The 23103-nt window shown below is 35.4% G+C and overlaps 2 protein-coding genes and 2 long non-coding RNA genes across 7 annotated transcripts in view; 2 read left to right on the forward strand and 2 right to left on the reverse strand.

Annotated features, from left to right (window-relative positions):
- Nucleotides 1-16: 16 nt before the first annotated feature.
- LOC123651366 lies at nucleotides 17-1380 on the reverse strand. The gene is made up of 2 exons (XR_006740023.1): nucleotides 1248-1380; nucleotides 17-1105 (listed from the first exon to the last, which is right to left on the reverse strand). It is a non-coding gene; the product is annotated as an uncharacterized LOC123651366 (long non-coding RNA).
- Nucleotides 1102-1510, forward strand: LOC123651367. The gene is made up of 2 exons (XR_006740025.1): nucleotides 1102-1234; nucleotides 1379-1510. It is a non-coding gene; the product is annotated as an uncharacterized LOC123651367 (long non-coding RNA).
- A 1983-nt stretch (nucleotides 1511-3493) lies between these two features.
- On the reverse strand, nucleotides 3494-22971 carry GUF1 (GTP binding elongation factor GUF1). Of its 4 annotated transcripts, XM_036417275.2 has the most exons (17): nucleotides 22656-22971; nucleotides 21068-21179; nucleotides 20770-20918; nucleotides 20418-20498; nucleotides 18978-19055; nucleotides 18671-18754; nucleotides 16895-16959; nucleotides 16170-16373; nucleotides 14559-14698; nucleotides 13313-13436; nucleotides 12577-12709; nucleotides 11652-11795; nucleotides 10152-10285; nucleotides 8941-9042; nucleotides 7998-8117; nucleotides 4469-4505; nucleotides 3494-3667 (listed from the first exon to the last, which is right to left on the reverse strand). In XM_036417275.2, the coding sequence occupies exons 1-17, from the start codon at nucleotides 22836-22838 to the stop codon at nucleotides 3530-3532; spliced, it is 2028 nt and encodes a 675-aa protein (XP_036273168.1). In that variant the 5' UTR covers nucleotides 22839-22971; the 3' UTR covers nucleotides 3494-3529. The 4 variants fall into 4 exon arrangements, with proteins under 4 accessions (XP_036273168.1, XP_036273177.2, XP_036273185.2 ...); XM_036417284.2 differs by lacking the exon at nucleotides 20418-20498; XM_036417292.2 differs by lacking the exon at nucleotides 4469-4505.
- YIPF7 (Yip1 domain family member 7) overlaps nucleotides 22969-23103 on the forward strand; it is a 31839-nt gene continuing 31704 nt past the window's right edge. Inside the window, exon 1 of the mRNA XM_045572958.1 lies at nucleotides 22969-23089. The gene's annotated coding sequence lies outside the window, so the exon portion shown is untranslated. The remainder of the gene's footprint in view (nucleotides 23090-23103) is intronic.

Raw genomic sequence — 23103 nt, forward strand, 5'->3', positions numbered from 1 at the left:
TAGATTTTATTTTTTGATCACATGAAGACACAACTATCACTGCAAACCTTTACTTGTGAATGCTCTCTTACATTTCTCTGCGCATTACACAAGCTTTCTGCACGTGGTTGCCTTAGTCATCTTCCTGCAGTAGCACCTGGACATCCCAAGTCCTGCTCTACATTGTAGGTACAGAAACCTGAAGAGAAGACAGTGCCTAAAAGTACATATACGCCCTTCTGGAAAGTATGTACAAGAGCATGATTTTTGTGCACTTTTTTTACAAATGTGCTCTTGTTTTTATTTAATGACTTGGGTTCATGCTTTTACTGTAAGTATTTTGGTAATTATGAGCTTTATACCTACACTAACACACTTAAGGAAATTATTTTAAAGAGCATTTTCTGATTGTTAAACTTCATAAATTATTAGCTTTATTCCTTACATATGTCTAAAAGGATAATATAATGAAGTATATGTATATATGTGTAAGTAATTATTGTAAACTATTTTAAATTGCCATAAAAACTTACATCATTAAACTGCAAATAAAAGAAAATTTTCTATCTTTAATTCTAATAAAGCTTATAATAAACAAATTTAAGTTATTAGTATCTATATTTTATTTCCAGAAGTGAAATTAAACACACGCATCTGAGAGATTTCAACAATTAATAGTGGCTATTGAGCCTGCATTTAACTTTTTGTTTGTTACCATCATGCAATTAGGAGATTTAAGTTAAAAGACAATAAGTCTGCCCATTATCTCTTAATCTTGCTCCTTTTCCTCTGAATAGTTTGCACGTTATAAGCCCATCCAATAAAAGAAGCATTATTTATGTAACCGCTTAATCGCCTTTGTGATTGACATATGTTTATAGTGAAGTTCCTAAAAAACTTAAATAGCAAGGGGAGATATCTGAGCTAAAAAACTTAAATTAGAAGTTAAATAAAAATAAATAAAACTGTTAGGATAAAATATACTGCTTTAATTCCATAATGGATTTAAATGATGAAGCTGTAATATAGCCTTAAGTGTTACAAATGGTTAGTAAATGACTACTCAATCGTACTATATTCCAGTCACACTTGTTAAGTATGGGTTACTGCAAACTACCCTAACTACCTTAGAAGGTCATGTAGTATCTTAGTAAAAAAGCAACCTGTTCTGGTGCATGGCTCGCCAGTTATTGCTGTGCTTTACAGGTGTTAGCAAAAACAGTCTAGATCTTTCCATCCCTGCCTCTGATATTAGGTACCCTAACTACCTTAGAAGGTCATGTAGTACCTTAGTTAAAAAGCTACCTGTTCTGGTGCATGGCTCGCTAGTTATTACTGTGCTTTACGGGTGTTAGCAAAAACACAGTCTAGATCTTTCCATCCCTGCCTCTGATATTAGGAGGCTAGGTTAGGCCCATGCCACCAAGCTCCTCAGCAAACTGCTTTCTGGCCACTCTAGCTCCTAAACTCAGGGCTAAGCTGCTGTTCAGGAAAGATCTAAGAAATTTATTGAAGATATTTCCATAAGAGGTAAAAAAGCACAGTAGCTAAGATTGTGGATTAGAGAAAGAGAACTATTTGAACTCCAGCTCTGTCAATGACTGATGTCAGACAATACAAAGTCTGAATTTCTTCCCCTAAAAAATGGGATGGTAATAATCTCTGTACCTTAATTGTTGTGTAGATTGAATGAGCGAATGCTTATAGAGCTCAACACAGTAGCTATCACATTTTAACTCAATAAATGATGGGCATTCCAATACTCATAGTTTATATTACAATGTTTTCAAATTACTTAAAAATATAAGGTCTTCTGGGGTATACAAGGTATACAACTTTAAATCATGAAAACCATCTATTTGAGAGCATGGCTAAAGGAGAGAACTTAAACTTATGCTAAAAATTTTGAAAAGTACTTTTTTGTACCTTTATTGCTAAAACTATTTCTTGAAGAGGCAGAGGTTAAAGGAAGAGAATGTATCCAAATTGAGGACATTCTAATAAAGCACAAATACCAAATAGTCAATACATGGTGCATAATACCTGCCCAGTAATGTGTAACTTTTTCCTAATACCTGAACACTGTTTAAACTGTATTTAAATGCTTTTCTAGTTTCAAATATAGTGCCAGTATCTCTATTTCACCTATTTTACTAGAGATAGAAAGGAGAGGGGAGATATCTGAGCTAATTTAATTAGGACTAAATCACAAGTTATTTTACCCCTTAAATACAATTTTAAGTAAATCCCCACTACCTTAAAATTATCATGTAATAACCATGATATAAAATTCACTGATAGTCTTATCCCTCAAAGATATTTATCTCATCCAATTCAGTCAAGGAAGAGGACAAAAATCAATAGCTAAATTACACGTGACTCCTAACCTGTGTTGGAACTGGGAAAGTCCATTTATAAGCAGATTTTTTTTTCCAAATAGCCTACAGAAGTCAACCGACCCTCTTAGTTTAAACACATTGTTCAAGGGTCAATTGGAACCTGCATATACAGAGAGCCAACTTAAGCATGGATTTCTGACTGCAGGTGATCAGCCTCTAACCCTTGCAGTGTTAAAGGGTCCAACTGTATTTTATCTACAGTAAAATAATCTGCCCTCTGGTCTGTTCATTTACTTCCTGAGTGACCTCAAGTTAAATTACTATTAGCAATAAAGCTCAGTCTCAATTATGAAATCTAGACAATAATTATTAAACTGCTATTAAATAACAGCTGCTCCTAATACCAAATCCCTATCACTTTGCACAACAGCATTTTAATGATAAAAAATAAGACAGCCCTACCCTTATTTTAACTTAGATGTATACAGTGTGAGGCAAAAATAGGTTTACAGTTGTGATTACATGAAACATAGTTTATTCTTGTCATTATTTAGAATTATGGTATTTTCCATAAAAATTCTAAACCTTTTGCCTCACGCTGTATGTAAACCATCCAGTATCAAAGTAACAAATTTTTTTTATCAAAATGGCCTGAGGGAGGGGACATGGGCAGTTGGCCAACCTGCCTGCTGGTCAAACTCCTGGTGGGGGTGGGGGGGGGGGTTAGAGAGACAATTTGCATATTAGCCTTTTATTATATAGGATATACACTAAGCGGCCAGATTATTATGCATTCAGAGATCATAATAATCTGGCCACTCAGTGTAGTTAAGATTCACTGAGCACTTACTATGTGTCATGCAATCTTCTGAGTATTTCAACCATTTTATCTTATTTAACAACCTATAGAGGTAAGTATAGTTTAACCTGATTTTACTAGAGTAAACAGACTAAGAGAGGTAAGTAATTTACCTTGCTAGTAAGTGGTGGAACAGAAATTTGAAACCAGACGATATGCCTTCAGAGTCCAAGCTCTTATCCACTTACTAGTACCCTTCAAAGAAAAGCCAAATGGTTTATATCTGAAAACCCTAGAAGTAACAAGCTAATTTTATAATTTTCTTTCTACTGTCAACATGTTATAAACTTTCAAGAAAAACTAAAGGACACACAACTTTTAATTAATAAAATTACTTATATTTTCACACCAATTATTTATCAGTTTGTGTCTTCAGAACTTTTATAAAAGCATCTTTAGGAACTTCTATGTTGCCAACCTTCCTCAGTTTTTTCTTTCCTTCTGCTTGTCTCTTTAAAAGCTTCATTTTCCGGGTAATATCACCACCATACTGAAAAATATTAAAAAAATTGGAAGTCCAAATCACTCCATAGAAAAATATTACATACAATTACATAGTGACATCAATACAACAACCTTACAATTATTATCCATGAGTCCATGAGGAAGATATCTGCAAAGATACCTCTCTAGTCCTCTTCCTAGTGGACCCCAATTTTATTGCCTTTAAGAATGATTAAGGCTTTGTTTATTTTTGGATGGAAATGAAAATCCCCAAGGAAATCCAGCACTACATTATCCATGACAAGGAAGAACTATGAATCTCCTTACTGATTCAAGGCCTGAAATTTTGGATTATTACATATAGCTGTAGCCTAATATAGAAACTTGCATAGACATAAATGTACCAGTCCCTGTGCAAAGAGTTTAGAAATAGTATTTATCATTTGATGCTCATAACTGAGCTAAGAATAGTCTTTTTAAATAGAGAGCCAGCAAACTTGGCAAAATAATGGAGAGGTGGATTTCAATTCCATACTCTTCCCACTATTTAGACATTATCTTCAAAATCTTTCCTTATAAAATTAGATCAACAAACATGTTATAAAATACTTTCTTAGATAGTGTTCTACATAAGGAAATTTTTATAAATAAGATGAAAAATAAGAATACAAAATGAATATACAATCATAGAAAAGGTGAAATTTACCAATTTAAAAAGAAAACTTGGAGATGAAATAAAAGGGTATTATAAAAACCAACAATGGAAACCAATATATGTATACCCCCTTAATTTTAAACTCATAAAGCAGAACTATTATTACAAAGTAGAATATAGGTAGGTACGTACACATTTTGCCAAAACATTTTTCCTATAGGCTTTCACGCTGTAAAAGAGAAAATGTTGTATAAGTACATAAGGTCACTATACTATTTAAAAGTATTTTATTTTCAAAGTCTCCTCTTTATTAAAGATTTAAATGATCAGGTCAGACCTTTGTAAAACTGCCATAAGTAAATAATTAGATAGCTCAAATTCTCTTATTTTAGTTCCATATATTTAAGATAAAATAGAAAATGAATTCAACATAAATACCAACACATAATAATCTGGTCAGTATATAGCCTATATAATAAAAGGCTAACATGCAAATTGTCCCCTCAATCAGCAGGCAGGCCAGCCAACCACCCATGTCTCCTCTCCCTGCAGGAATTCATGCACTGGGCCTTTAAAATACACACACACACACACACACACACACACACACACACACAGAGTGATCAGATTATTATGCATTCAGAGATCATAATAATCTGGCCAATCAGTGTATATTTTAGGAATAAAAAAGGTCAAGACTCTGAATAGCATTGATGAAGCCAAATTCAAGCATGGTATGACCTTGATTATAAGAATTACTAGTGGCCTGGTGCACAAATTCGTGCATGGGGCAAGGTGGTTGTCTCTCAGCCAGCCTGTACCCTCTTTAATCTAGAACCCCTTGGGGATCAGGCCTAAACTGGTAGTCGAATATCCTCTCAAAATCCAGGACTGCTGGCTCCCAACCATCTGCCTGCCTTCCTGCCTGATTGCCCCTAACTGCTTCTGCCTGCCAGCCTGATCATCCCCTAACCACTGTCCTGCTAGCCTGATTGACGCCCAACTGCTCCCCTGCTGGCCCGATCCCCGCCGGTCCAGTTGCACCCAACTGCCCCCTTAACCCCCCCGCCCCCCGCCTGCCGCCAGACTACTAACTCCCAACTGCCCTTCCACCAGCCTGCTTGCCCTCTAACTGGCCCTCTGTGCTGGCCTGCTAGCCCCCAATTGCTCCCCCCCACTAGCCTGATCACCCCCAACTGCCCTCCCCTCCTGGCCTGATTGCCCCTAACTATCTCTGCCTTGTCCCAACCACCATGGCTTTGTCTGGAAGGATGTCTAGAAGGTCTAATTAGCATATTACCCTTTTATTAGTATAGATAGAAGGTAATTTCTGGCTCAACCTAAAAACACTACCACTTCTACTTTCAAAAAAATTAATTACAAATGGTTATTATTTCATTACTAATTTCACCTAATATGGGTCAACAGTGACTAGGAATATAAAGAATAATATATTAGTTTTATAGAACCCACTTAGGGTAAACTAAATTTTAACATATCCATTCAAGCAGTTTTAAACTAACCTATACTTCTGTAATGTTGCTGAGAATTTTGGAAAGTAAGAAATTGGATAACAGCTCCATTTTTATGTATTCCATTAATTATTGTCTACCTCATCATCCTTATGCTTGCTAACTATTTAAATTGCACTTTTCAGAATGTTCCCAGGTTATAAACTCCTTTCTAACCTGTAGGTATTCATGCAACACAAAATAACCAACTCTAAAGCGAAATGGTGTTAGAAAATTAAACTCATTGCAAATACTGGCATAAAATTTGTTTCCAAGACTATATAAAAATAATGGTTGTATTTTACCACCACTAATACATTAGATTTGTATTAAACAAGAATAAAATAGTGATTTCCATTTGAGAAGATAATTCTGACTTCCCAGAATTATTCAATCAAGGAGGGAAAATAGGGAATCACTGCAAGATATTTTCTGTACTTTCTGTTACTAGCAGAGCAGCTTCTTCAATGCTCTAATTTATACATCATGTACAATGAAAGACCAATTTCCTATAAAAATTAGCCTATCTTCCATGTCTCCGGTATCACATGTGAAGTCTGTATTATAGAAAGCAAAAGCTTAACATGAGATTAGCATTCTTCTCTCACCTCTCTGATTCACAATCTGACTAGCTTGGAGGAATGCTTTTAATAAAAATTGTAACTTAGTTTTGTCTTTTGGAAGAGGATCTCCAAAACCTTTTTAGTTTCAGTTCCTATCTTATCTAATAAAACAGGTAAATTCTAATTGATCATCGTGCCCTCACAAAGATGGCGATGCCCACAACCAATAAGGAGAATATGCTAATTGACTGCCATGCCCTCCAAGATGGCGGCGCCCAGTCCCCTCAGCCCTGCCAGGACAGCAGGTGCGTAGCATGGCTGGGCCCGCTCCCAGGCAGGTCCAGCTGCTCCGTGTGTCTGCCTCCGGAGTCCCTCAGTCCCTCAGCCCAGAGCCGGCTAGGGTGCAGGCAAGCCTCGAATGGCGGCTCCCCAGTGCCCAGGGATGCCTGAGGCTCAGGTAATCAGGGCTGGCTGAGGCTTGAGGTGTGATGGGGGCGTCGCCTCCCACCCCTGAGGGCTCCCAGACTGTGAGGGGGCAGGCCAGACTGAGGGACCCCCCACTCCAGTCCATGAATTTTCATGCACCAAGCCTCTGGTTAGTTGATAATCTACTTAAAAGGCTAAAACCATAAAAACTTTACCCAGGAAACTCAATAATCATTCTGTAAAATAAGTGAAAATTAAGCAATTCCTCCAACTTTTTATATATCCTATTAATACATATGAATAATATCACCCCAAAGTGTTATATAATTAGAAGTAACAATCAGCCGAAACCAGTTTGGCTCAGTGGATAGAGCGTCAGCCTGCAGACTGAAAGGTCCCGGGTTCAATTCCGGTAAAGGGCATATACCTTGGCTGCGGGCACATCCCCAGTAGGAGGTGTGCAAGAGGCAGCTAATCAATGATTCTCTCTCATTGATGTTTCTAACTCTCTATCCCTCTCTCTTCCTCTCTGTAAAAAATCAATGAAATATATAAAAAATAAAAATAAATAAAATAAATAAAAGTAACAATCATCACTTAAATTAGTGGAATTAAGAGATTAATGTTTCTACAAGTAGTAATTAAGCTTACCAGTAAACCAGTGATTTTCATCCTTTTTCATCTCATGGTACACATTAACTACTAAAATTCTGCAGCACACCAAAAAATGTATTTTTTGCCGATCTCACTCACACACACACACACACACACATATACTTTTGATTCACTTACACCAGATGGCCATTATCCATTTTTTATTTGACAATCTTAAGGGAAAAGAGACCAGTGCTCCTGACTAAATAGTTATGTAGTATTGCATGTTTTGTTTTGCTTCATATGTGTTTTTATTGATTTCATAGAGGAAGGAAGAGGGAGAGATAGAAATATTAATGATGATAATCATTGATTGGCTGCCTCCTACATGTCCCACATTGGGGATGGAGCCGGTAATCCAGGCATGTGCCCTGACAGGGAAACAAACCGTGACCTCTTGATTCATAGGGCGACACTCAACTGAGCCACGCCAGACAGGCTTGCATGTTTCAGCACACCCACTGAAAATCACTGGCTTAGGCCAAAGTTAAGTTACATTTTCCAACATTTCATTTCCTGGGTATATCATTTCTAAAACCACCAGTAAGAAAAATGAATTCAACTCACGTTTCCCTTGCAATGATTCTACTTCCAATAGCAGCTTGGATTGCTATTTCAAACAGCTGCCTAGGAAGAGAATCCTTCAGACGTTCACATATGGCTTTGCCAACAGTATGTGCTTTGTCTCTGAAGAGAGAAAATTATTTACTTATACTAAGTAAGAATGTTTAAGTAATGTTCTAGTCCATATGCATAATCAATCAATGTAAAGGTGATTCCTTAAAGAGGTTCAAATGGAACTCGTTTATCATAAACACATATTATCACTCTCTGATTATTGCAAAAATAACATGATCTATTACAGAAAATATAAAAAACCGTAACGAGGGAATAAAAACCATTCTTAATGCTCTGACCTTCACCCATACAAAACCACTGTTAAACATATTAGAATGTTTATGTTAAACATATGCCCTTCTAATTTTTCTACAGACTTAATTTTTATAGTTCGGATTATAATTTATTCTACCATTTTACTTAATGAGCATTTTCATGTCACTAAATAATAATTTACAGTTTAGTCTTAATGACTTAAAACAGAATATATGACTGCTCCATAATTTAATCAATCTGCTAGGTTTGATCAAACATCTAGGTTATTTCAATTTTCATTATAAATTCCTTACGAAGAGAAAAACTTTTTATGCTCAATTCTACACCTATTATAAAATTAAAAAAAGAATTATTTTACTTCATCTTACATAGTAATCAAAACATTTCTTCCCAGGACACTATTCTTTTGATTATCATAACTCTATTCTCTTTTTAAATTTTAACAATTTGAAAAGAGAATAATGGAAAAAGAATGGAAACAAAAACTAGTACAGGGAAATTTAATTACTTTTAAATTTTCAAAATGTAGCTGTCAAATAGAGCAACCAATAACTAAATAAAAATATGTCAACAGTGGTTACTTCCATATTTCATGACCAGTTTCTATTCTACTTACTTGTGTACAATAGTGACCAGCTCCTCTACAAAATTTCCATTCAGTAGAATATCCATTTTTACAAGTTCTGCAGTCTGGTAGCCTGCATCTTCGTAATCAAAACTAACAAGGAAAAATGTTAAAGTAATAGATTAATTTTTTTTCTTTTCAAACATCTTTTTTTCTACACCACCATATCTCCCCCAAAAGATTTAACTTTCCATCAAAATGTTACCTATACATTCCAGATGAATGAATCTAACTGACCACAGTAAGGAACACATCTCATCTTTTTTTTTTTTTTTTTTTTTTACGGTGCCCTGACCAGGGATGGAACCCACAACCTTGGAGCATCCAGATGATACTCTAAACAACTGAGTTACCCAGTCAGGGCCAAACTTCACCATCTTTTCACTTTGTAAGAGGAGGGTCAAAGGCATGCTCTAAAAAGGGAGAAGGGAAATAAACTGAAAAGCCAGGCTAGGAAAATGGATCACTGAAGGCAAAGGTCACCTTCTTTACAATGTTCCCTCCCAGCAACTGGCTGGCTGTACACAACAGTATATACTAATGGATTCTCCTCAGACTCATAAGGTTTTCTGTGTAGTTTTCTATTTCCCCTTAAATAAATGCTATGGCATTGACAAAGAGCCCTTAATAAAATGAGACTTATGGATTTCAGATTTGGTACTTCAGTTTGAACCTTCACAGGGCTTTTTTGAGGATGAAATGAGTTAATACATGTAAAGAGCTTGACCTGAACCTAAAAAGTATTTAGAATAGAGCCTAGCACATATAAGCACTCAGTGTCAAATATTAATAATATGGTCAAAGCTTACATGCTAATCAAAACACAGGTTTAACTTACAAAATGGCAGTCCAATGAAAGAAAATCTCAATTATGCCTGCATGTCTTTCCAATTATGGACAAGAACAAATATATTCCTATTGTCATAATTTTAAAATAAGCTGGTACCTACACACCTGCAAATGTTTGGTTTCTTAACCATGACAGTAGCAGGGTAATTGATATTAATACTCTCTAAAACCAGATTATTGCAGAGTGTTGCTACAATCCTTTCTTTCTTCAACAAACATCATTAAGCATTTACTGTATGAAAGATACCATGTTAAATTAAGTGCTAGACAAAATAGGAAAATTGGTAAGATACTCTTGCTGGTCAATATTTAAAACATAACTTAACTGTTTAAGTATCTGAATTGCCCATTACCTAGCATATCCAGAAGACAAGGATTTCAAAGAATCATAAAAATCCACCACAATTTCATTCAAAGGTAGGAGATATTTAAGCATAACTCTGTTTTGATCAATAAACACCATATTCTTCTGAACTGCTCTTCGAGCCTAAAAAGGCAGAAAAAAAATGTGTTTAATGATTGCCTATTTGAATGATGATTTGAAATAAATATAGACAGATGCCAATTACCAATGTAAATATTTCCTTACAAAAGCTGATGAGTGGACAAAATGAAAGAATATTTCTTTAATGCCTAGTCAAAACTTGCAAGCAGCTGAAACGGTTTGGCTCAGTGGTAGAGCATCAGTCTGTGGACTGAAAGGTCCTAGGTTCGATTCCGGTCAGGGGCATGTATATTGGTTGCGGGCACATCCCCTGTGGGGGGTGTGCAGGAGGCAGCTGGTTGATGTTTCTTTCTCATTGACGTTTCTAGCTCTCTATCTTTCTCCCTTTCTCTCTGTAAAAAATCAATAAAAATATACTTAAAAACAAAACAAAACAAAAAAAAACTTGCAAGCAATATTTATAACAGAGAATCATTTTGTATTTCAAGTATAGTAAACACCAATACTTTTAGTCCTTTGTATTTAACAATTTTATCTTTTTAATCACAGTAATTTAACAATAAGTCAAATGTAACTAGAAATGAACTTCTAATTGCTTATCTTATAAATAAAGAAATTTAAAACCAGGGAAATTAAGTGATTGACCAAAGTTATAATATAGTTTGTGATAACAATTAAAATTTCGTCCACTAGTCATCATTTTACAGTTTTTTCTAATACATTTCAGAGTATTTCAGGTATTTTTTTGAGGACCATGATTATATCCAGTTTTTGGTATAAATCATTTATTACATGTGGCGAGGACTAAAGTAAAATGGAAAACACCTTCCAATTAAAGATCTGTGAAGTATTACTATTACATTTCAAACTATCGATATATTCAATATCAAATATTCAAAAAGTCTAAAAGAAATTATACTTTTATCTACTTAGGACAAATAAGCATCAACTTTATTTTCTTTGGGATCATTTAAAATAAAAATAAAATGTTTTTAAATCCTCACCTGAGAATAAGTTTTTTGATTTTTTTTTTTTTTTTACTGATTTTTAGAGAGAAGAACAAGAGAGGGAGACAGAGAGAGAAAGGAAAACATCAATCAGTTGCCTCCCATAGATATCCCAACCAGGGATCAAATTAGCAACCTAGTATGTGCTCTGATCCAGAATCAAACCCAAAATCTTTTGGTGTATGAGATGATGCTTCAACCAACTGAGCTATTGAACGAGGGCTCAAAATGATTTTTAAAGTACATATATACCTATACCCACATGTATCTAGATAAATATTGATATCTCTATATATGTTTGAAATTTGTTATAAAATTCAATGTGCTCCACAGAGAGAAATCTTTCAAAACTGCTAGAGGACAAAAATTTACTTTTATATCAAAATTTATTACATTTATACCTGACAAAGCATCATTATTTTTCCAATATATTCATCTGGTGTTATAATAGTGCCCAAAACAACTGGTTCCAAATATTCTGATACTTTTGATTTCTCAGGGAACTGTGCAGGATTGATTATTGTAATTTCCTTTTCTCTGTATTCCTAAAAATAAAGAAATATCACCAATAGTTAAAACAAAATCTGAATAAACAATAACCATGTTTTAATTTAAAGTATGTTAGAATTTATTTTGCTATTGAATTTGTTGGAATAAAAACAATGGAATCATTAAGAGTAGAATATTATCTTAATGTGTTTTAGATTTAAAAGACCACCAATTGTAATCATTTAATATTAAGCAATATATTCTGATGATTCACATTTACTAAACATATTTTATGTGCAATTTTAAAAAGTATAATGTAAGAATACATTTTGTTCTGTCCCTTATAAGACATTATAATGTTTCCTAATTTTGTTGGAAAATACTTAAAGTTGTCAAAGTTAATATTTTTTTAAAACAAACAGACTGCCACTTAGAATACAGTATTATCCCTATCATTAACTGAAAATCTAAAATATCCTACACCAGGTAATAATGAATGCTTCATTTGTAATAAGATAAATTACTTATGACCAAAAATATATCCATCATCTTGTACTGGATTTAGAACAATATTTTCATTCCTAACTCAGTAACAGATTATTAGTATTTGATAATGTGGTTATTTTACCAACTAAAATGTTGCATAAATTATTTCTCATGTAGGTTCTCCAATATTAATCATAAGATAAATTCAATTTTTTATTGCTATTAATCAAGAAATATTTAGTTTTAATAGCTAGTCAGCTAGTGGTGTACAAAGTGTCTCTTGCATTCTGCATACATCCACATGCATATACACACATTTAGTTTTTCCTTTTATCGGGTTCACAATAGTACCTTTATCAATTTTGCTGATGAAAGAACAGCTTTATATGGAACAGTAGGAGTTGTCAAAATAACTGAAGCATTATATTCTTGCTCTAGTCGCTGGTTGAAAACTTCCATATGCAAAAGTCCAAGAAACCCTAATCTGGTGAGAAAAAAAATCAAACCCCAAAATGTTATGTCCCAATAGGCTCTATTTTCTTTGATGAATATATTGTTACTTTGTGGGGAAGGGGTAATAACATGAGAGTCATTCAAGCGATTCACATCATAATGAAATGTTAATATAATTTCATTAAATAAGATTCCAGTGTTCCATTGGGATTCTATTTAAAATTGCTATAAAACTTACCTATAGATGAATCCACAGTGTAAAATAGGCAGATATTATTTCATTTCACTTTACACTAATATGAATTTATTTTCAGAAATGATCCAAAGCAAGAAACCACTTAAACTTTACTTTTCTTTTTTCTTTTTTTATAATATATATTTTACTGATTTTTTTACAGAGAGGAAGGGAGAGGGTAGAAAGTTAGAACATCGATGAGAGAGAATCACCCATCAGCTGCCTCTTGCACACCCCCTACTGGGGACGTGTCTGCAACCAAGGTACATGCCCTTGACCGGAATCGAACCTGGGACCTTTCAGTCCGCAGACTGACGCTCTATCCACTGAGCCAAACCGGTTTCGGCTAAACTTTACTTTTCAATAAACATGGAACGGTACAATGTAGCTGAATCTTACCTCCAGCCAGCACCTAGGGCAAGGCTATTGTCCCGATGAACTGTCACACTGGAATCATTTAAGGTCAGTTTTTCTATAGCACTCTTCAGGTTATTATATTCAGACTGATCCACAGGGTACATTCCTGAGGACATAAGAATTTCTAATTATCACAGCTGCCAAAGGAACAAAACATGAATGCTTCCAAGATCACAATTAGTGACTTAGCTTTTAAATAACTTTCTTATATTTCACTCATCAAAATTTGTTTGCAAAAAAACAAACAAACCTATAAACATTAAATTATAATACACTGACTTTAAAGTATCTTGCAAGTTTCATAGCCTTAATGAGTTTATATTTAAAGTCATGTTTTTATGATTTTGCAAAAATGTCAGGAAATCAAGAAAGAACCATGAGAATTAGGCATAGGAAAATACATTGTGCTTATTTCAAGAAGCAAAAGTGGAAGTCATTCCACAACCACAAATGAGACTCCATTAACAGATATAATAATAAGAGTAGAAATGTAAACTACACTGAATTCTGAATTCTGTACGGCAGATTATCCATTAAAATAAAAGATAAATTTTGTTTTTTTCAATTCACTAACAAAAACTACAAATTTACTGATTCATCAGATTCTCTTTCATCTGACAACTCAAGTCCTCACCTCTCAAGTCCTCCGAAAGCCAAATGACTGATTTTGCCTGACCCTGGGGATCAAAACCTTTCATCATTCACAAAGAGAGATACTTAAGGGAGAAAAAGAAGGGCTGGATGCAACTTGATAACCTTCAATCACGTCTTTCTTTTCAAATATTGGAATTCCACACAGTTGTAGAAGGTGTCGAAGTTATATATATATATATATATATATATATATATATATATATATATATATATGAGGTGACACTATTCTCTGCCATATCTACACTAGTACAATATTAAAAGAAAGGCCAGCTAAAGGAAGGGTACTCAGTTATAAACCAATTTGAAAAAGATTTCAAATATAATGACCTGATACTATGCTCTTTTATATATCAGAGAGCTTATTTCTTAAGAAGTCCTTAAAAAAATTAGGAAATTATCTCCTACATAAAGTTCTACTATACATATAAAATTAGCTAATATGTAAATAGCACACACACAAATCAAAAAGAATTTCCTGGAATTAGCTGTTATTTAAAATGAGCATTTCTAGTAAATTTTATTTCAATTGACAGAATAAGTTGACCCTCATCCTTTGTCTTTGTGAGCTCCTCACCTGCAAATACCATTGGTTTCGCTGATTTAAACCCAGGCAAGGGCTCCACTGGTTGTTTATGTAAATACAATGTATCTCCTATTTGTGCTTCAGTGACATCTTTCATCCCAGCAATCAGATAGCCCACCTGTCCTGCATATCTAAATAAAATTATTATATGGAAACATTTACTCCTTTAATGTTTCAAGTACATACAATAAACTCTACCTTCCCAGGAAATGACCACTTTCCAAACAAAGCTTGATGAAATGGAAACTAAGTGCTACAAATCAATCCTCAATTCTATGGATCAGCAAAGGAACACTCCATGCCTTAAACCCCATTACCAACAATAAGCCCGGGGCCTTTTCATGACTCTGCCTACCTCTGCTTGCACATTAAACGTAAACCGATAGTTGCAGAAACATAAAAGACTTCTTGTAGTATTAAAATACTAAGTGTATTTTACAAATGTCCTTTAAAGAAGAAAAAGTAAAAACAAGCAGAAATAAATGAACTTGCAACAAATCTGACATCTACTTGATGTTCCTCTTGTAGTAAAAGAGCAAATGCAAAGAATTCAGAGTTTTAACTTAGTTTTTGGGTTTTGTTTTTTTTTAAAGCAAATCTATGTGATAACACACTGCATTAATGATCAGTATCTGATATATATGATAGGATATAGAGACCTTAGAAATACTTGAATAAAATTAAGAAACTACTTTATGACTCTAAAATAAAAATGTAATGAATGTGCCAGTTTTAGACATACAACATTAAACTGTCAAGTGAGATCCACATAGTCTCCTGGTTCAGTATCTTAATTTTTATACAGATAAGGAAACAAAGACCACTGAAAGCTCCAACTGGGTACCCTAGAGTACTGATAGAATGAAATATTTAAAAGTGAACTCAGAACTCAGTTTTTCCAGTGCACTCTACCTTGCTAACACAACATGCAGGAGTTCTAGTTAATCAAAGTTCTATCATGAATTCCACACCAAGGAAAAGAATTGTGACATTTTCTTCATTATTTTTATGTTTAAGAATTTAATTATGAAAAATGTCAAAAGCCCTGGCTAGTGTGATTCAGTGATTAGGGCATCAGCAAGCGAACTGCAGGGTCTCAGTTTCGATTCCCAGTCAAGGGTACATACCTGGGTTTGGGGTTTGCTCCCAGCCCCTGGTCATGGTGTGTGCAGGAGGCAATCAACAATGTTTCTCTGTCTCTGTCTCTCTCTCTCTCCCTCTCTCTCGAAATATCCTCAGCTAAAACAAAAAAAGATGCCTGATGTGAATATAAATAAGGGTAAAGGAACTATCTCTTTCACTGTCTCATCAGATGCATCAATATAGAATCCTTATCTGCACTGAATCACAAAAGTAGTTATGACTAGACAAAAGGAATAAAAATATATCAAATTATTATCCTTCACACATGAGATTCTTTTCAAGAGGTCATATCTAGTGAATGATCTCTTGAAAAGAACCTCATGTGTGAAGGATAATATATAACCAGGTTTTGGTTTTTTTGAGTCTTCAAATTGGGATCATTCTAAGTATACCAAGTTAAGAGAGAATGAGATAAACATACAAGTGTATTATACTTATTTACTAATGTGTATTACTTACAGTTTATGAGTTGGCTGCTCATTAGGATTCAGAACTCCTACTTCATTAACTTCATATGTCTTTTGAGTATGTGCAGATACAATTTTATCTCCTTTTGCAACCACTCCATCAAATAATGCTACATTGGCTATCACACCCCTATACTGGTCAAAGGTGGAGTCAAATACCAAAGCTTTCAGGGGATTGTTGCGATGTACTTTAGGACTATTAAAAATAAGTAAAAAGTAAATACAGACATAGTAAATTAAAATCTCAATAATAAAATGCCTATTCCTAACTCAAATACTACGATTACTTTATTCTAGTGCTGAAGAAATGTTGACTGACAGCCAAAATAATAAGATCTTTCTATAAAATAAGGTGTAATGTCTATTTTTATATTAGTTTTAATTTAACCTCAAGTTTTATATAAATGACTGTTTTGAATTACTTATAAAACTGATAACATATATTTGTTCAGTATTAAAGCAAAGAACAATAATTGTTAATATATTCAAGTTTCCTTCTTATAATGATTGTTAAGAACAGATCCCTATTGTCCTTTTTTTCTTTTCTTTTTTCTGTATTATATTTGCCTTCTATTTGTTACTAAAAATAAATTTAAGTATTTATTTTCTTTGACCTCAGGAGTATATTTACCACATCTACTAAGCTCAAATAACAGATCACATAGATATTTTTTGTGCTATTAAAGATAAACAGATCAGAAATAGCAGAAGACTCACGGGGGTATTCTTTCGATGACTGCCTGAAGAACACTTTCAACATTTGTTCCAAGTTTAGCAGAAATCTAAAAATATATGTAAAAACATAAACATTTAAAATTAAAACTCTACCTTTTTTCTATTCTGGTGACAGAATATTATAATCACAGTAAAAAAAAGAATTCTAACAATTAACAATTTGTTTGAAGATCATTATAAAAGGAAGCACAAAGTAAATAGTACAATGACAAATGTTCTTCAGTTAGGTGTTTCTATGACTCTTGGATTAAATTACAAGAGTATTCTGATTATGATGTTGAAAGAGCAGTGGACTTTGACCCATACATACTTCTTTGAGCTTCAAGTTCTTCATCTGATAAATAATCATTCAGATTTTGCCTAAGTTTCAAGGTTATTGTGTGGATAGAATAAACACTATATGTGGATGGCATGCAGGCAATTTATAAGGCATATAATTACTATTGTTCTCACACTGAAAAAGCAAAAGATTCAAAACACATGTGCATGACTGACCTTTACCTATATCAGCAATTGGACTTTCTTTGAAATCTTGATAACTGGAGAAAAATAAAGTTAATGGTCTAGCTAGTTCCTTGTGAATTCATGACCACAGATCTCACCATGTAGTTAACACTTCCTGGAAATCCCAGGATGCATACCCTGGTAAGTTCACATTACCACTCAGTAAAAGTAGAAGCTAATAGTTATAGTGTTGCACTGACATACCGTATTTTTCGGACCATAAGACGCACTGGACCATAAGACGCACCAGTTTTTAGAGAAGGGAAATGAAGAAAAAAAGATTCTGAAACAAATAGTGTCCTAAAATATTTTATGTGCATTAAAACCCAACATCACAGTCATAAACACATGTAATCAACCCTGTAAAGTAAACAGCAGCATTTAGAACCATTTTAGAGCTGGGCAAGCACACAGAGACCACACAGAGCCGGGCAAGTAATAAAACTTTTTTTTTAAAGTATATGTGTAGGCTATATTTGGACCATAAGACGTAGGGACTTTTTCCCCCCATTTCTGGGGGGAAAAAAGTGAGTCTTATGGTCCGAAAAATACGGTACTTACTACAAAAGCATGTAACACTGCAGTTTGGCTGTGGCTATTTAACATCCAAAACAGCATTAAAAAGGTACATTTAAAAATTCAAATTTATTCCTAGCCAGTTTGGCTCAGCGGACAGTGTGTCAGCCTGCAGACTGAAGGGTCCTGAGTTCGATTCCAGTCAAGGGCTCAATCCCCAGTAGGGGGCGTGCAAGGAGCAGCCGATCAATGATCTCCCTCATCATCTATGTTTCTGTCTCTCCCTCTCCCTTCCTCTCTGAAATCAATAAAAATATATTTAAAAAAATAAAAATTCTAATTTAAAATATAGAATTAATTTTGACATAAATAATACCTATTGTAACCTACAATTATTACCTTAGCTTAGCTCTTTTATATAAAGTATCTCTCAATTTCAAGAAAACGTACAAATGCCTTAAAATTGGTTTGAATGTGCTCTTCAAAGAAAATATTTCCACAGAGGCAAAATGGGCATATATTAGGTAACCTGTACCTCAAGAATAATTCCCATCTGTCCTAACCACGTAATAAGAATTTCTGGTAAAGATCAAATGAAATATTAGTAAAAAGAACTCAGTAAAACTATAAAAACATGATATAATGATAAGCTATCAAAAACTCTAAAATTTCATTTACACCAATTAACTGAGATTTTCAAAATTATAACCAGGTCTTAAAATATAAAGGTATTTTTACCTTAATACATTCATCACTTGGAATATCAAACACCTTTTCAATTTGTTTCACAACCCTTTCAGGATCAGCATTCTTCAAATCTATCTTAAAAAAAAAAAAAAAAAATTCATTATGTCTTAATTTAATAAAAATAAAGTGTATTTCATACTAAATAGTATTTTACAATAGTTAAAAGCATAACTGACCCCGCTATGATTTTTCTTTCAAAAGTATTAAAATAATTAAGGCACAGGCAATACAATTTAATAAGCATGGCCACGTTTATAAAGTAAAGAAATAAACAGCATTTTTATGTCATTATAATTACCTTGTTTATAACTGGAATTACTGATAGCTGCGCTTCAAAGGCAAGAAAGAAGTTTGCTACAGTTTGGGCTTGAATACCCTGGAAAAATCAAGACACAAGATTTCTACCATCTATCACAAACTTATAATTCAAGACCATTCCACATCTTCACCAAAAGCAGAGGTGTAAGACAAAATATGGTACCTATACTTCCATGCACCTAGATATTCTCTGTGAAATTCCTTTCACTTCAGGAAGCATTTGTTAAAGGGGACTACGTTAGGCTTAGAGTCACAAAGGTGAAACACAGACCTTCAAGGTCATCAAAACCTATTACAGGATACTAGGTGCCTCAGGCACCCGTAAGGTCCCTTGGCCTGGCCTGCGGGATGGGGCCGAAACCCGCTCTCTGACATTCCCTGGGAGTCCTGGATAGTGAGAGGGTGCAGGCCAAGCCGAGGGACCCCACTGGTGCACAATCAGAGCAGAGGAGGGATGCAGGAGGTTGGCCAGCTGGGTAGTGACTGCAGGAAGGCTCCAGGGCATGTCCGGCTCATCTTGATCAGTGACCAGCCAGACCCCAGCAGCAAGCTAACCTACTGGTCAGAGCATCTGCCCCCTGGTGGCCAGTGCACATCATAGTGATTGGTCAACTGGTTGACTGCCCCATGGTGGTCAGTGTACCTCATAGCGAGTGGTAGAGCAGCCTCAGCATATCATTAGCATATTACACTTTGATTGGTTGAATGGGAGACCAAATGGCCAGACACTTAGCATATTAGGCTTTTATTATATAGGACAGCAGCATGACGCAGTCTATAAAATCTATAAAAAATAAATCTTATTTTTTTCAAATACAAAAATTGTATTGACTTTCCTCTGGATTCTGAATGAAGTGTTTGTGAGAAAGCGAGTGTAGCAAAAGCTTATTTTATATAGCTTATCATAGTTCTTTTATGGTCATTTAGATATTATGTTCATATAGTATGTTTATAACACAAAAGAAGTTGGTAATGTTTTTAGTATGTTTCTTTAAACTTAACACTTCTCATATTATTACCTTAAAATCACCCAAAATGACCTCAAAAATAAAATATTTATTTTCAACGTCTGCTAAAAGTTGATATGAAAAACTCAAATTAAGCTGTTGAAAACAGAGGTTTTTTGTTTTTGTATTTTAATTTGGTAGGATATAACTATGACTTATTTCAACAAAAACTACAATTAACAATTTCTCTGATCAGTTTAAAAATTTCAAAGATGATCCAATCAATTTCAAAAAAATACTTTAACATAATAAACTTCAAATTAACAGGACCAAAGCATATGATTTTGGTTATGTAAGACAATAAATCTTATTTTTTTCAAACACAAAAATTGTATTTCCAAAACGCATTTTAAGGAAAACATCTTGAAACAACCAAATAGTATGTTACATGACATAAAATAAAAGGTACCTACCTCATTTGCGTCAACTACAAGTAAAACACCCTGGCAGGCAGACAGTGACCTGGATACTTCATAACTAAAGTCAACATGGCCCTGGGAAACAAAAGATATTGACACGTCTAAATGTTAGCTACAATTTTTTTTTAGGGGGGGGCAGTATGGCAAATGTAAATCTAATGACTCCACAGTAACCGGAAGGTTTTGTTTAGCCCACGCTTGTGAAACAATTTACCCTAACCTAAGGACAAAGGGAAAACAAAAGACAAAGTTGTTTAATGTTCAATTTAAAAACTAAACAAGGATTTGTTTGCATTATCAATACAACACTCACCAACAATGGAGACAAAACTAATATTAAACTTACCGGCGTATCGATGAGATTTAAAAGATACTCTTTTCCTTCATGATTATAGAAGAGAGATGCTGTCTGTGCTTTAACAGTGATTCCTCTTTCTCTTTCCACTTGCAATTTATCAAGAACTTGCTTGTTATTCTTTGTTTTATCAATTGTCCCTATAAATAGGAATTCCCAATTTTATATGGACTTTTAAAAAGAAACAACACAGTATATGAAATTAAAACAAAATTTAAAAAGCATGGTAAAAGCAATGATCAATTATTCAATTGCCATCAATTAAGTATCTAATATGAAATGAAAATACCTGTTAATTCCAGGAGCCTGTCAGCTAAAGTACTTTTGCCATGATCCACATGTGCAATGATACTGAAATTTCTAATATTTTCAGCAGGGAATCTAGACATGTCAACTTTTTCCTGGAAAGGAGGGAGAAATATTAGATTTATGAGTATAAATTTCATACAATATGAAACAAGAATACTGATTCAAAGAATATTCTTTTAGTCTTCTTTGAAAATTTTCATTTATTGCATCTATATTGTTTCTATTTTTATTCCTTTAACAAATTCACATATGGTTAAACTCATATTGTAATCAATGAATATTATAATGACTCATTCGCTGTCAAAGGTGACTAAGTAAATAAAAGTTCTTAATAGTATTTCTACCATTTAGAGGGCCAATGAGAAACTGAATTTATTTTCATAGGTGGAGAACAGCAAGATATCCAGAACTTATGAACTACCATAGAAAACACAGAGTCTAACAAAATTTCGTGATGCATTTTTTCCAATAAAATCTATATTTTCTAATCAGCTCCCCCAAAAGGGCCATGAAATACAACATTCTTATGAGCTGTAAGTTTCCTTGTTATGAAAGCTCCAAGAAAAAGAATAACGGTGTAACGATGTCTGAAAGAAATTCTGCAAAAAAACTAAACCTGATCTGGCTGCCCTGTATGATCCCTTCTCCACCATTCAAGAGACATGCTGGTAAGTTTAATACTAATCTTGTCTCCATGGTTGGTGAGTCTTGTACTGATAATGCAAACAAATCCTTTTAAACTGAACAGTGAACACCTTTTGACTGCTTAGATTTACCATCATGCCCCTCCCTAACCATATTTAAGAACTTTAATTGCAGTACAAATTCACTTTAAATTCCAGTCATTTTAGAAATGGGGAAAACTGGTTCATTTTAAGACTCATTTCCCCCCCACCCCTCCGCCCAGTTACTCACAACTTGCAATCAGTCACATCACTTCTCTGTCTACACTATATCCCTTCATAGTTATCAGATAGTGTAGTTTTTCAGACTCGCTAAACCCCCTCCTGCCTTCTCCCACCGCCAGAACAGAGTCAGAATGACACAAGTTTGCTTTGGCTGAAGTGAAACACCACGATGCAACAGGAGCTAAGGCGTGCCTAGTACTTCTTACAGTTTAGGTATGGGACTCTCACAAATGGGCATCCAATGTGTTATTAGTGCCTCATCTAATCAATGAAGAAACATCCTCAGAAAACGGTCAAGTGGCTGGCCCAGGTCACGGGGCTGATATACATTTCAAGAAAATAGCTGAGATTATTCTAGCAGCTTCCTCGGTAGGATTTTAGGGAGTCGTCAGGTAACAGATGCAAAGCGCTAAGCTCGCTGCCTCCCATAAACCATGAGTTAAGTTACTGACATCACGAAGGAGGCCACAGGAGAAGCGACTGGTCCAAGGTCACTGGTGGGAGGCGGGGAACGGAGAACTGTCAGCCCCGCCTCCGCTGCCGAATCTCCACGCGCGGGGCCAGGTCATCCCCTAGGAAGCCCTTCCCACCTCCAACCTCTCCAGGGGCTCCCTCCCGGTTTTTAACGCGCTCGCTAGATAGAAAGAAGCCGGCGGTCACCTGGCGCGCCGCGGAGCTGTAGAGCCGGTCCAGAGCCCGGCGGGCGGCAGCAGCCCCGCGGACCCGCGCGCCCGGAGGCCCGGGCAGCGGCGGCGGCGGCGGCGGCGCCCGGCCCGCAGCCCCGGGGACCCACGCGGCGAGCGCGCGTCCGCGCCACCAGCCCCGACCCGCCGGCAGCCGCATCCCCTTCCCCCGGCGGCGGCGGCGTCGTCAGGAGGAGGTTTTGGGGCGCGATGGGAACATGGCCAGGGGCTCGGGGTTCTCCAAAACCCAACCAGACTTCCAGAAACCTGCGGGACCAGGTGCTCCAACGGCACCGCCCCACCGGGGGATCCGCTGGAAGTCCGTAGACGGAGCGCCGCGCGGTGACGTCAGCACGTCGAATGACGTCATGACGCTAGCGTGCCTCTGACGCCAGGGCGCCAGGACGTCTGGTGAGGGGAAGGCC

This window comes from Pipistrellus kuhlii, unplaced genomic scaffold (genome assembly GCF_014108245.1).
Source record: "Pipistrellus kuhlii isolate mPipKuh1 unplaced genomic scaffold, mPipKuh1.p scaffold_m20_p_1, whole genome shotgun sequence".
Lineage (NCBI taxonomy): Eukaryota > Metazoa > Chordata > Mammalia > Chiroptera > Vespertilionidae > Pipistrellus > Pipistrellus kuhlii.